At 41.5% G+C, this 14,545-nt stretch overlaps 1 protein-coding gene across 8 annotated transcripts in view; it reads right to left on the reverse strand.

Moving 5' to 3' along the window:
- NRP1 (neuropilin 1) overlaps positions 1-14,545 on the reverse strand; it is a 148,936-nt gene that overhangs the window by 44,088 nt on the left and 90,303 nt on the right. For all 8 annotated transcript variants that reach the window (XM_006063206.4, XM_025264450.3, XM_006063208.4 and 5 more), the window contains one exon: positions 647-802. In XM_006063206.4, coding sequence (XP_006063268.1) covers positions 647-802 — 156 coding nt within the window. The remainder of the gene's footprint in view (positions 1-646; positions 803-14,545) is intronic.

Consider the following 14,545-nt stretch of genomic DNA (forward strand, 5'->3'; position numbering starts at 1 on the left):
CAGAGCAAGCATAACTTCAAATAAACAGCAGGCTGAGAAAAACATCTCAGCTCCAAATAATTCAGGACAGAGCGCCCGGGGGACAGGGCACGGTGTGGCCTCCTCAACAAAAAGCAGTGAGGAGGTGGCATGCCATTCGTGGGATCTGAGAGAACACCTTTAGTTCTGTTCATTTGCACAGAAGCAGCCAAACTCACTTGTAAATTAGTTTGTGAGGCGCAGAGGGTAGATGAAAAGGAGTCTTCTAAAACCAGCCCATTACAGAGAGGAAGAAAGAATTAATCTATGAAAGAGAATGAGGAAACACGGGGAGAAAGACAAAACAAAACAACTCCAAGGGTTCTAAGGGGACGGTGTTTATCCTATGCATAGTCCATGTCCCCGTGGGAGGTTTAAAGCGATTCTTGAGTCTGACTTAATTTGGCTGGTATTGACTTTTCTTGGAAACATCCGTATAATTTCCTTTCGGCTTCTGGATCTGGGAACATGAGACCCCTTGGTCAGATTTAAACTTCTAATTGCACTTTTCATTTTAAATCAATTCAAAAATAAGCCAGGCCAGACAGCAAGCTCCCAAACAAACAAGTAAAAATTGATCATCCATTTCAAAGACTGAATTAGCGGAGGAGGAGGCAGGCAAACTTACAACAGGTTTATTTCCTTCTTTAATGGTGATCCAGTCTTCTCCGTTGGAGCTAATGTCTATTCTGTAAGTTTTGACGTAGTATTTCTTCCTGGTTTCCTTTGAAATGGCTCCCTGCGTCCCGACAGCTGTGACATAGCGCAGAAGGCCCAGGTCTACCTACAAGACAATACAGCCTGATCAGTTGCCCATCCTGATACCTCTGTAATGTGGAGCGTCTTTTCCTGCGGGGACCACGATGTAGTCTTCCTCCATCTGGGGTCAACAGACTCTAGTTCCAACAGCCCCAAGAAAGCCTCTGATATGGTAAGACAGACACTGCCCTAAGCTGGCAACCACCAGGGGGAAGAGAACTTTCTCATCCTTGCAACCAGCAACCAAGATGGCTTGATCCTTGGAACAAAAGAGAAAACCAGGACCAATATCATATCACTGTATTTTCTAAGAGATTAATGATACGTTCTAAACAGCACATTAATAAATGTCATTTTACAAACAGAAAACCAAGACAAACAAGATAAGCTCCCCTCCTGGTTATGGAGAAACCTGGACTAGAACTTGAGTCTCACATGGTCCCATTTCCCATTGCTCTGCAGCAACCTCCCTCCTTCTAAATAGGATGTGGACTGGAACCATCCTGACTCTGAAGACCCTTGTGCATGCTGTGCTTTGGGAAACGGGCCATAGATTTGTAATCTGGAATGGCCAGATTGTATTTCTGTATAACACAGAGAAAGAAACGAAGCACAAATATTTGGCAAAATATTTCATAATGTTCACAAAAAGTAATTGCATGTTACAACTGATTAACACTAACAAGATATTTCAACAGTATATTCAGTAGTAAGAGGCTGTTTCCCCCGAAAATGGTGACAAAACCAAAAACAACTCCCCCCAAACCCTAAGCCCACCCCCTTCCCCAAATGCAACTTCCGCATCCCGCTTTCCAGTTGCTACATGACAACCCAATTCTAAGGAAACAATATTTCAATTAACCCTCCAGTGCCCATGGGCCATAAACACCTAAACAATTTCCATTTTATGTACAACCTGTCTCCTGAAGAATGGCTATTGTCTTCCCCAAATTGCTTTTTCCTGAAGGCCCTTGGAGCAGTTAAATCAACATGTTGCCAATACCTTCAAAACGGAACCAAGACCAAATACAGCAACAGCCCCTCCACGGAGAAGCCAACTTGGACACACACAATTCAACAATAGGAGATTTCATCTAAAAAGGAAGGGGATACTATTCAGTGTAAAACAATCTTTATTTCATTATCCTGATTTTAAAGATGTAAAGTCCAGGCTCAAAATGCTTTTACCAGGTTTAAAAGAAAAAAGGAGCAAGCCTTTACTAGAAATACATATTTTTAAGATGATAATGGTAGATATGGTCTAAATCTTAACAAATAAGTACTTATCCAACATATTTTTACTAAGTGCCTAAACTTGCTAACTGAAATTTGCATTTTTTAACTCTAACACTTTGTATGAATTTGTGTACACATTTCAAAAATGGGAGGCAGCCCCCGTTTACCAGATTTAGCCAATAAAAATACAAAATATTCAGTGAAATCTGAATTTCAGATGAATAGCAAATGTTTTTAAAATAAATACATCCCATGCAGTATTTGGGACATTCTAACAACAGGTTCATTGCTTACTTGAAGTTCAAATTTTACTGGGTGTTCTTTTCTGAATGTGATCTGGCAACCCTAAATCTAACTCTGTTCTGAACAAATAATCAGATGATCTTAGGTTGCTGCAAAAACTCACTAATTTCTTAATGCTGCAACTTGAAAGTTAATGGCTACTCTAGACATGGATGCACTGAACAATTTCAACTGTTCTCAAATGCTCTCAGAACACTTAGGGCTTTACTAACTGTCCACTGAGTCACGCCCTCATGCCCAATACCCAATCCACTTCAACCTGAAGAGCCCTTAAAACCTTGACTTTCAAGGGACCGTGAAGCAGAGCTGTGCAAATAAACTCAGTCAAACCTACAGATGGGTCTTTGGTTTGGAAATGATTAACTTCCCAAGAGTGCATATGCAGCTTAGGCTGATTAGGAAGAGCTCTAGAACTTCATGCTCTGGTTGTCCTTTTCCTATTTTTAAAATTTTGTTCTTAGGATAAGATAAGAAGTTAACTGGTGGTCAACTAGAAGAATCCTAGCACTAGAAACAACCGACTTTAAAGGAAGGATCTATTGACTGGAATTAACCTGATGCCCAATGCAAGAGATGTCCAAAGTCCCAAATCGAAAGGCCCTAAAGCATGTGCATGAATCACTCATAAAGAAGAAAAGATATGTTCTTTTCTTAACAGCAATGAAATGCATTCACAACCTCCCATTGTAATTGCATGAGGTTTCCATGGAATGCTTTCAAACTCTGCAGATTCTCTTACTTACTGCACTGGGATACTTGAAATTTCATTTAATTTTTCTTTCTAACATTACTGCCACTGGGTTTAGAAAGAATGAATGACAACCAAATAATTATAGCTGGGACTTGAACCATTGCAAATAAAACTGAATGGTACCCAGAACTCTAACAAGACACAGCCCAGTACTGGAAACTCTCACTTGCAACACCATGAGCTTCTGGTAAATCCTTTTTCCCTGGGGACCTTTGTGGACTACCCTAAAAGCGACTCTCAGTGACTGAGAGTTTGGAAGGAGATAGATAACTATCAGCCTCAGAAGCTCCACTGCTCACTCTGCAGGTATCTGTAGGGAGACCCAGAAGGACTTACTGGGTATTTACACCTTTTTTAGTGTTGAAGCTATCTTTGCTAATCATGACATTGCTTTGACGTACCTTTTTATTTATGGGCTTCCCTAGTGGGTCAAAGGGTAAAGCATCTGCATGCAATGTGGGAGACCTGGGTTCGATCCCCAGGTAGGGAAGTTCCCCTGGAGAAGGAAATGGCAACCCACTCTATTACTCTTGCCTAACATTCTCAGGGTCGAAACCATCTCTGCTAATCATGACGTTGCTGTGATCTACCTTGTTATTTCTTATGGCTATGCTGCACAGCATGTGTGATGGTAGTTCCCTGACCAGGGATCGAACCTGCACCCTCTGCATTGGAAGCATAGCATCTTAACCATTAGACCACCAGGGACGTTTGAGATTTACCTTTTCAGTTTCACCTGCTACATCCACCTCCCTTCAATGTATCTTTCAGCCACATCAAGCATTTCTTCTTCCAAAAGATATGCCTTTCCTGCCTTTGCACCTTCACATATAAAGTTTTCTTGACTTAAAAGGACTTAAAAGGACATTTCCTCTTTTCTTTGACATGGCTGTTTCCTCTTTTTGGCCTGGTAGGCAGAATAAGTCAGAATTGATGCTTTTGAACTGTGGTGTTGGAGAAGACTCTTGAGAGTCCCTTGGACTGCAAGGAGATCCAACCAGTCCATTCTGAAGGAGATCAGCCCTGGGATTTCTTTGGAAGGAATGATGCTAAGGCTGAAACTCCAGTACTTTGGCCACCTCATGCGAAGAGTTGACTCATTGGAAAAGACTCTGATGCTGGGAGGGATTGGGGGCAGGAGGAGAAGCGGGTGACAGAGGATGAGATGGCTGGATGGCATCACCGACTCGATGGACATGAGTCTGAGTGAACTCCAGGAGTTGGTGATGGACAGGGAGGCCTGCGATTCATGGGGTCACAAAGAGTCGGACACGACTGAGTGACTGAACTGAACTGAACTGAACCTCAGGATGTTTAGTGCAAAGCTCAGTTCTCCATCTCTCAAGTCAATATATTGTGTTTTTCCTATACTTGCATCCAGACCTTTAAGATTTCTTATAAGGAGTATCTGTTTTTCTATCTAGAAAAGTGATAGATGTCTATTAAAAATTCCTAAGATACAGAAGAGACTAAAGAAGAAACTGCAATCTCAATAAGACCACCAATAGGAAATAACCACTGAAAGTAGTCTACCAGAGTTTTTTTTTTTTTTTTTCCTTATGCAAAATATATGTGACAATTGTGTATATGTTTTGTTATTACTGGGTTGATCAAAACATTCATTCAGGTTTTTAACCCAAAAAAACTTTTTGGTCATCCCAATACAAGGTCATATTACCTCTATGTTTGATAACCTGTTTTTGTTTAGTTTTATGGATATTTTCCATGGCAAAAATATTTTTCTATACCATCAGTTTCAATGGCTTCATGGTATTGGTTGTAACAATGCCATTGGTTGTAACATCATCTGTTTAATCAGTATGCTGCCTGTGAACATTTCTACTCCCCTTGATTGATATTTACCCCGTGAACACTTAGTATCAACTTTCCACTAAGTTCTGTATTAAATGATGAAGATACAAAGAGAAGCAAGAATGGGAGACACAAACAAGATTACAGGATGGGCCAGTGCATGGAGGAAGGGAGCTAGGGAGCTGGAGACATCTCACAGTTGACTTCCATGTCTAAGACACCCACAGAAGGATGAATGGTAGGAACTTACAAGGGGACAAAAAAGGGAGAGAATATTCTAGAGAAAAGGAGGAATGGGAAGGGCAGAGGCAAGGGGAAGGAAATGAATGAATGAAATAACATCACTAAACAACCTAGCATGTTTCTTTCTCATCCCTATAGATATTATTTGTCAATAAATGGATTGCTCTCTAAAGAGATTGTTCTCTGCTCATTTGGAAGCCCAAAGAAGCAGTTGTCATGAATACTACTCAAAATCTGGCCATCCTCTTGGTGGGTTAGCTTTCTGAATTCTGATGAGCTCGCCCCAACCTCACAGTCTAACAGACAAGATTGGCGACCCAAGACAGGCAGCTGAAAAGATAGATACAACCCCAGAAGTTCTAAACAATGGCAACCCTCTGTGTTTTGGAGGGTTCATCGTCCTAAACAATATTTCCTTTCTTTCCGTAAAAATTTAGACACACAATAACCATAATTAACCTGCTTTCCCTAAATCCAATCAGCCCTGTTCCCATCACCATTTTCTTATTTTAAAAAGAATGCCATTGTTTCACAGCTGCTTTATTTTTAGTTGGAAGATGGGTGTGATTTCACATCCTAGTTTGATGTACTCCTGTTTAACATGAAGGGTGATGTTGAGGGGATGTGATGATGGGGGGTGTAGCCAGAGCTGCACATCAAATGCCTTCACTAGAATTGTGGAAAGTCTCACTCCGTGTGTGTGTGTGTGTGAGACAAACATAAACATCTGGTATTTATCTGATGGTCTGTAGGCGATTTGACAGAAGTTTCCCAAACTCCTTTGGAGTTCGAGTGGCCACTCTCTGAGTTAGCTTATCACCATTAGCAGAAGTGACCCAGTATGACATCCTGTTTCCAATATAAATATAAAAGTCTAACACTGCCAGGAGAATGTCTACACCCACATCTTCTTTTCACTGTGCTCCCCACGCAAAGAGAAGACACAGCTAGACACAGTGGAGGAAAGCCCCCCTTTTATTCTGGGTGGGGAGAAGTGAATTAGTAAAAGAAAACAGCCATCCTCATCCCCTTCCGGGGGCGGGGGATGGTGTCCTACAGCTCCTGTGGATGAACTCCCCACCCTAACGCCCTCTTCCTTGTAAGATGTCTGCAGGTATTAACCCACATGCACTTTATGGCCATAGCATTGTCTTAGTAATGACAGGAAACACATTCCCCAGATAAAAAGAAGTCAGGAGAGAGACACATTTTACTGGGAATCACTTGAGGACAGAGGGCACGTTTTTAGCATCATGCAGTAAATCATCATGCAAACCTCTGCAAACTGCTGGTCAAACACCAGCATGCAGCCTCCCAGCCATGCAACAAATATCGTTGCTTCCTACAATAATACATAACCAGCTACGCGTAACATCAGAATGTGGAAAGCCTCATTTCTAAAATGAAAATCTGTCTTGCTCAATAAAATACTGTCCCTTGAGCGAGCATTGGCAAGGGAGTGTTTCCCGGTGTTTAACATTCCCAAGACAGGTCTGTACAAGAGCCTGAAAAAATAAAAGACAAAGAATGGAAGTCTGATTAAAAACAGGAAAAATACTTTTTTTGATGGGGGGAGGTGGAGTATGTTGGGTTCTTTTTAGAGCATCTCCGATGACTCAAAGAGCTGTTTAATTCATCATTAGACACTACAAGCTAAAGAAAATATTTTTAAGCAATTGTCTCATTTCCTCAGATAACACATATGCTTTCTGATAATGCCTGAGCATCTGAACATGGATGCTGTTCCAGGATCTTGGAGCTTAATTCACAGCACCTGATCACCGCATTCCTTGACTTGGGACTTTAGACTTTTTACAGTTATGAAAAGGCATACAATCGTTTTACAGTTGGTGACAGGATTCTCTCTTTATGTATTTTTTCATGATTACTGTGTTACATAGGGAAAAAAAACCCTGATGACTAAAATTACCATTATTAATGGAAAATTTACAGGGTAACTCTTCTGTGTCAGGCGTCTTTGTCCTCCGTCCTCAGTTGCTTTAGTCATGTTCGACTCTTCATGTTCGACTCTTTGCAACCACATGGACTGTAGCCTACCAGGCTCTTCTGTCCATGGATTCTCCAGGCAAGAATACTGCAGTGGGTTGCCATGCCCTCCTTCAGGGGATCTTCCCAACCCTGGGTCTCCTGCGCCTTGGAGACCGCGTTGCAGGCGGTTTCTTTACTGCTGAGCCACTGGGGAAGCCTATCAGGCATCTTATTAAGGGTTAAACTTAGATACATTATCTCTTCAGCTCTCAACAGTCATACAAGGAAAAGGTTTTGTGGACAAAGGAACTGAGAAACAAAGTATATGAGTTCCTTGTTCAGAGTCACACACATGTTAGAGACCGATCCAGATAAACCTCTCACTCCCGATCAGATTGGTGGCCCATGTACTTGTCACCACCACACCCATGCTCCACCTCAGCTCCTGTCTTCAAAACCACAATTATCAAAAGTTAATTTAGAATTTCTTAGTAAACAAAAATTAAATCTTGTAGTTATTCTTTCTGCAAATTCAATATTTTTGCATTATTATGGAGACTCTAAAACCATTTATGATTACTTTGACTCCATCGAACATTTACCTTGACTACTGGAAAGCAAAATTTTGCAAATGACTCACTTATGCTGTTGAAAAGCAAGACGGTGGTGATGGATCATTTTTCGCAAAAGATGAGAAAACATTTTAAAATTCTGGTAAAAAATACCAATATCCAAGAGCACGAAAAGTGTAATGCAGAAAGAACCTCACCAATTTTCTTTTCTCATCTTAATTGCTTGAATTAATTTTTTTTCCAGAAAGGAAAGCATTTTGCTGGGTGGAAACAAACTACCGGTTGCAACAAAACCAGTGTTGGTAGGAAAACAATCCCGGGGGAGTGGACAGATGGAGTTTCCTCTCCAAAGACTTGAGTCAACCAGCTAGAATAACACTAGATAAGGCTGCACAGCTCAGATGCAGCCCAAAGGCTGGCTTCCCTGATACTACTGTGCATATCGCAAAAGAACAAGGAAGGGGCAAGAGAAATGAAGTCTCCAAACAAGGGCTCACCTCCATCTCCTTTGGCTGATAAAAGAGATCATGCTATTGGGCGCTCCACTTGTACGCTGTACGCTGGCATATCCTTTCATTTTCACAAATATATATATCTACATATATATATTTGCAGAAACCAGAAGCAATGAATTAAAAAAGGACTATTTGGGGGGACTTCCCTGGCAGTCCAGTGGTTAAGACACTGTTCTTCCACTGTAGGCGGCATGGGTGCAATCCCTGGTCGGGGAACTAAGATCTTACCTGCCGTATGATGCAGCCAAAACACAGCAAAAAAAAATACACAAAAAAGAAAATTGGAATTCTGCTATGTACTTGGAACTGGAGCTCCATCTGGTTCTGTTTGAAGAGTAAGAGCTGCTGTAGCTGTTAGAACTGACAAGGGGCATGGCAGGAGGAAAGGAAAGGGACTCGATGTAACAGGTTAATACTCCAGGGTCCCCACTAGAGACATTTCCAGAACCCAGCTACTCAAATCACTCCCACATGGAAACCAGGAGGATGCTGCTCTGGGAGGGGACAGCCAGGAGGGTCCACATCTCCTCAGAGTGTCAGCATTTCAAAGATGTTGAGGAGAGCAGGCCACAGGACTATGATGCCCACGCCTGAACATGCTCAGCTTCATGGATGACACATATTTAAGACAAATACGGGAGGTGTGTGTCTTCACACACTCCTTGCAGAATCTGAGGGTTCTTTTCCCCCTTCTATACTCTCTAGAACAGACATAATTGTGTTCATAAAAATCAGACAAGTCTTCCATTAGAATTCCTCAGTTACTCACTAAGTCTGCAAAATCTGGTTGTCAGGAGGCAGTATATATTTTGATAACAAAGGCGGCGAGAATGAGATCGTATGAACTCATTGTTCATATAGACCTTAGGATACAAGTGATCAGCATCAAAGACAACTGGAAACTGCTATGCAGAGTTAAGGAGAAAGGCTGATTGAATGCCTAGACTTTGGGAAAGATTGTTTTATATTTTTTAGACAAACACCAACCCAAGAACTCTGTTCCTGCTTAAAGTGAAGAAGATTCCTTACTGCAGCACCAAGTTCACTTTCAGATGGGGACCTCGGAAACTTTTAGTAGCTTGGTCAAGACGACTCTTAGATTGTGCCCTCTTCCAGCTTGGATACTTTGGAGTTGCTGCTGGATGGTAAAAGACTCAAGGGCTTAATATTTTTAATTAACATTTTTTGAGTGCTTATTTGTAAGTTACATTAAATGGAAACCCTGAGCCTAATCCTTTGATCTGGAAAGAGGATAAGCACTCAGAACGAAACAAATGTAATCCCTAGAAACTTGGTTAAGAATTTAACCTACAAACTGTATAGCAAAAGCTGCTTAACAGAAATGTCTTAAGAAAGAAAACTAAGTATGCTGCAATTAAAAAAAGTTGCAATCATCCTCAAATATGTATAAACATGATGCAGATCTAGTCAAATGTTTCATAGGACTCATATCATGGGCTCTTGCTAGAAGGTTCACTCAGCAAAGATTTGGCAAGCATTTCCTACATGGAGGAATAGGCCGGCTTAGGCTCTCCTGATATAACTTTGGCTTTATCCATCAATTGTTAATTGTAATACTCATGAAAACTAGGAAAGCATTCTCCTAGTAGAAGGCTTACTGGGCAGGAATCACTTGGGGTTGGTAGGCAAGAGCAAACTGATGGGTTAAGTGGAATGGATCCAGTTGACTTCATCCATCGACGTCTCGTGAGACCAAGCAGACTGTGAACAGATCTCTGGCCTCTGACATCTGTCTCGACCAAAACAAAGAGGGTGCAGTAACGGAGGAATGGATAAAGGGGGGTCCAGAAGACAACCGCTTTAAAACGTAATAGCAGAATCTATGACCTCCGCACATAACTTCAGTAGGACTGTATTATGTACACAAAGCATTTATTATTGCTTTTTTTTTAATTATTAAAAACATTTTGTGCAAACTATAAATGGATATATGGAGCTAGGGTACAAGTCCACACGGATGTGTCTTAAAGCCCAATAATGGTGCTTCACACATCATAGATGCTTAAACTGAAAGTGTGAAATTAAAGTAAACTGAAGGATACCAAGGGTCCAGATAAAAACAATTAATCCATTAAATCCAACAGATATTTATGGTATGCCAGGCTCGGGAAGCAAGCAGGCCTACACAGAAAAAAACGACAAGACTGAAATAAAAACTGCCACCGTGACCACAGATGAGTCATTGTGAGGTTCAGAAGATGGCTATGGGCACAAGGGGAAAGTTCAGGCTTTATGGAATAGAGGTCATCTGAGTCATTCAAACTGGACTTCACGGGATAGGATAAGATTTTGGCTGGAAGGGGCCAGGGTTGATGAGCTAAAAGCAGAGGGCACAGGAAAAAAAAATCCTACCCAACTGCCTATATTTTAAAATATCTGATATGATGAACATTTTCCTCCTGTCTAGTATCTCTTGGCAAAAGTCCTTTAGAGAGCAAAGCAAAGTGTCCTCCCCATCCCCAACCTCCAATACACACCCTCCTTGCAGAGGCCTTCATGGAATCCAGTCATCCCCACCAGCAAGTGCTGGGTGGGTAACAGAGAGACCATGCAATCTTGTTTGTAATTAAACTTTCAGCTCACGACCATGCACTGCACTGCTGAGATAATTCTGCTAAAATGTTTGCTTTTACTACCTCTGGGAATCCAGGCATTCCTGGGAATAAGACCTAACGCTCAGCCCGCATGAGTCAGACCCTTCTCTCCTAAACCTCTGGGCATGCTGTCCAGCCCTACCCTCTGTTTATATCTACATTTGAAAGAAAACACCTCAATGAAATGGCATCAAAACTGCGTGATGTTTTCTGCAGGGATCCACACTGCTGTCAAAATGACACTGTTGTTCCTCAAACCAAAAGGGCCACGAGTTGAGATCCTGAGCTTACAGTGGTGGGTATTTCTGTGTCTCACATCCTTTGAGCTGTGGAGGGAAGTTGGTGACTGGAGTTTCTTCTTTTATCACACAAATAAGTGCTAGGTACTTGGATGCAAGAGTCTGAAGGTTACCAAACTCCTGCCCTCTTGTCAGCGAGGGAAAAAGTCGAGTAGACAAGAACTCTCTCTACAGAGAGAATTGGTCGCATTAAATATCCTCAGTGAATGCTAGGGCTACAGGGAAAATATCTGGGTGATACAGGCAACACATGTTGGCAAAAAAGCACAGGCCCCAGGAGAACCTCTGTGGCTCTGACTGTAAGGAGTGACCTGGAGGATGTTAAGCAAGCTAATTAGTCATGCCAAGCTGTGGTCTCCTCCTCCCTCCAACAAAAATACTAATGCATAGCCCATTTGGTTATTTTTCCTGGTTATTATAAGAGTCATAGTGATGCATTGCTACACACATTAACCATAAGAAAGTGACCCTAATATTTTTTTTCCCCTAGTCATTTGAGTAATTGGAGTGTGTGCATGTGTGTATGTATGTGTGTGTGTGTGTGTGTGTGGTTTTGCCTGAAGCAGCTAGGTGGGCTTCCCAGATGGTGCAGTGGTAAAGAATCTGCCTGCCAATGCAGAAGACGCAAGAGACATGAATTCAATCCCTGAGTTGGGAAGACCCCCCTGGAGGAGGGCATGGCAACCCACTCCATTTTTATTGCCTGGAGAATCCCCATGGACAGAGAAGCCTAGTGGGCTACAATCCATGGAGGCTATAGTCCGTGGGGTTGCAGAGTTGGACCCAACTGAGCGCATGTGCGTACACACACACACACACACACACACAACTATATTGTAACTTTTTTGAAAGAGGGAAAAAACCCTCTTTAATTTTAAATTCATCTGTCTTGAACAGCAGAATCCCATCCTTAGCAAATGCTCAATACACATTTGCTGAATTTAAACACAATGCTGTGTCAGTTTAACATTGCTGGCAAGACCTGAAATGCCTTTCTTCAAGTCAATGTTAGCATTTGAGCAACCAATTTGTCCTCTTAAGTTGAGGAATATGACTATCCTTATCTTGACGTTTAAACCGCAAATATTAAAACTACTCATAGAATTTCCAGTCCTTTGAAAAGTTCACCACTTAAAGGGAGGGTCTGCTAAGTGACGAATTTCATTGGCTAGGTCCATGTCACATGAAGGGTTCCTTTTTATTTGTTTCTCAAAAGAACTCTCAGTAACTTACTAAGTGTCCCTCCTCCCAGAATTTACCCTAAAGGACAACAGGGCTTAAATCTGTTTTTCACCGTATCTATCATTCTCTCCAACCTCTTCTCAACCTTTTCATTTTAGAGCCAAGTTATTGGCAATCATGACATCCACAAGATATTTACGGATTGGATGTATATGGTATCTTAGACTTTTCTGAGACCCTTTCTGTATTTTAGAAAAAGTAATCACATCAACATTTCATTGTCTAACTGTAGGTCTTCAAGTCTTCACCTGCTTAACATGTGATCTTCATAGGATATTGTCCCTGTAAGTTTTGTGTGGCTGGGAAATGAATGCAGGTTTCAGGCCTTATGTGATCTTTGTGTTTGTCTCATGGTCTCTGAGAAGCAGCCCCATGGAAGAAGCATTGATGCTGGCTCTGAATCAAGGCCAGGCCACATAACACCTTTCCACGATGCAGTAACCTCAGTTATGCACACGTACATCTTTCCAGTCTATCAGTCTATCTCTTAAAGAGATTATTAAACCTTAAATAGGTACAGGTAAGATCTATTTCTGTTTCAAAACCGGTTGTATGCTACCCACACAATTTTAATATCTTCAGTATTGGGGAGATTTCAAATCACTTAAGATCAACACACATCTGTTCTTAGATAGCATCTATTTCAGCACAAACAAAGTGACTTGTTTATCATCAGTTTCTCAGTAAGTCATACCTTTAATTTTTCTCCCTCCTTCTAAAAGGCTTGGTTTCAAAAACAAACACAAGGGTGAATTTTTGGAAACTAAAGACTTGCAGATGGGGGCAATGGTCTAACTCAGCCTCTTGGCCTATAAACTTTGACAGCATCCTTTTACACCGACTTTCCGTGTATTTCTCAGGCATCTAGGTGGGCCTCTCAGGCTAATGAGAGTTTTATGTGCTGATGGGGAATCTGGACATGCAGGTGTCCAAGAAAACTTCTCTATTTGGTGTTAAAAATCCTGCAAGGAGTTGACGGGATTACCGAGATTAAAGTCGGTCACCCGCCAAAACCCTTTATAATGAACACTGCCCCGGAGACAGGAGAAGAGACGAAGAACAGGCTGCCGAGGTGCAGCTGGTTGTCAGAAACTGTATATAAACTGTAGGTCTCTGAAGGGGTGTCAGTCATTCCTGAGAACAGATGAAATGAACTTCACGATTTAATATTTGGCTCACAGTATTTTCCCTATTTGGAAGCTTACTATTCAGCCAGGAAGTGTAGACTGACTTTTTTTTTTTTTTGAAGATGACTTATAAAGGAGGTGGGAAAGCCTTGGAATAATACATTTTCAAAGAATTACTGTCTAAGAGAATCATCTGTAACTACCATTCACAGGTGATGTTCTATAGTAATGGATGAAGCAGAGACCAGCCCCATGGCAGGAGAAGAGCTGAAAAGTTGGAAAAATGTGGATGGAGGTGGGTAACCAAGGCAAAAGAGGAGAAACCTTTTGTGCTCTGAAGACTTGCTGCTTTGCCATCCATATGCAGTCAAGGAACAGAACTGCAAATTCTTTTAATGTTCTGAAAAAAAAAATCTGTCTGTAGTAATTTCATGCATTTCAAGCCTGGGTCATGAGGTGGGAAAAGTGTATCTGCCTGTCTACTTTCAAACTACAGGAGAAGAAACACAGATGTTCCACTAAACACATCACTTCGTGCTCTTCCCCCTCTAGCCCTGCCCAGAGTCCTTAACATGATGGGAACTGTGACTTGTATTTATCCACCAGAACCATTCTTTTTTGGTTGTTTGTTTCAGAAATGGTTCTTTTTGTAAATTAAATTATTTTTAAAAATTTTAAATTTGTATTGGGATACAAAGAAAGTGAAGTCGCTCAGTCGTGTCTGACTCTGCGACCCCATGGACCATAGCCTACTAGGCTTCTCTGTGCATGGGATTTTCCAGGCAAGAATACCAGAGTGGGTTGCCATTTCCTTCTCCAGGGATTGAACCTGGGTCTCCTGCATTGCAGGCAGACTCTTTACCCTCTGAGCCACCAGGGAAGCTGTTGGGATACAGCCGATTAACAATGTCATAATTTCAGGTGAGCATTGAAGGGACTCAGTCATATATATACATATATCCATTTTATCCATTGTTTTTCCAGTAGTCATGTACTGATATGAGAGTTGGACCATAAAGAAGGCTTAGTGACAAAGAATTGATGTGGTGCTGGGAAAGACTCTT

This window comes from Bubalus bubalis, chromosome 14 (assembly GCF_019923935.1).
Source record: "Bubalus bubalis isolate 160015118507 breed Murrah chromosome 14, NDDB_SH_1, whole genome shotgun sequence".
In the NCBI taxonomy this organism is placed as follows: domain Eukaryota; kingdom Metazoa; phylum Chordata; class Mammalia; order Artiodactyla; family Bovidae; genus Bubalus; species Bubalus bubalis.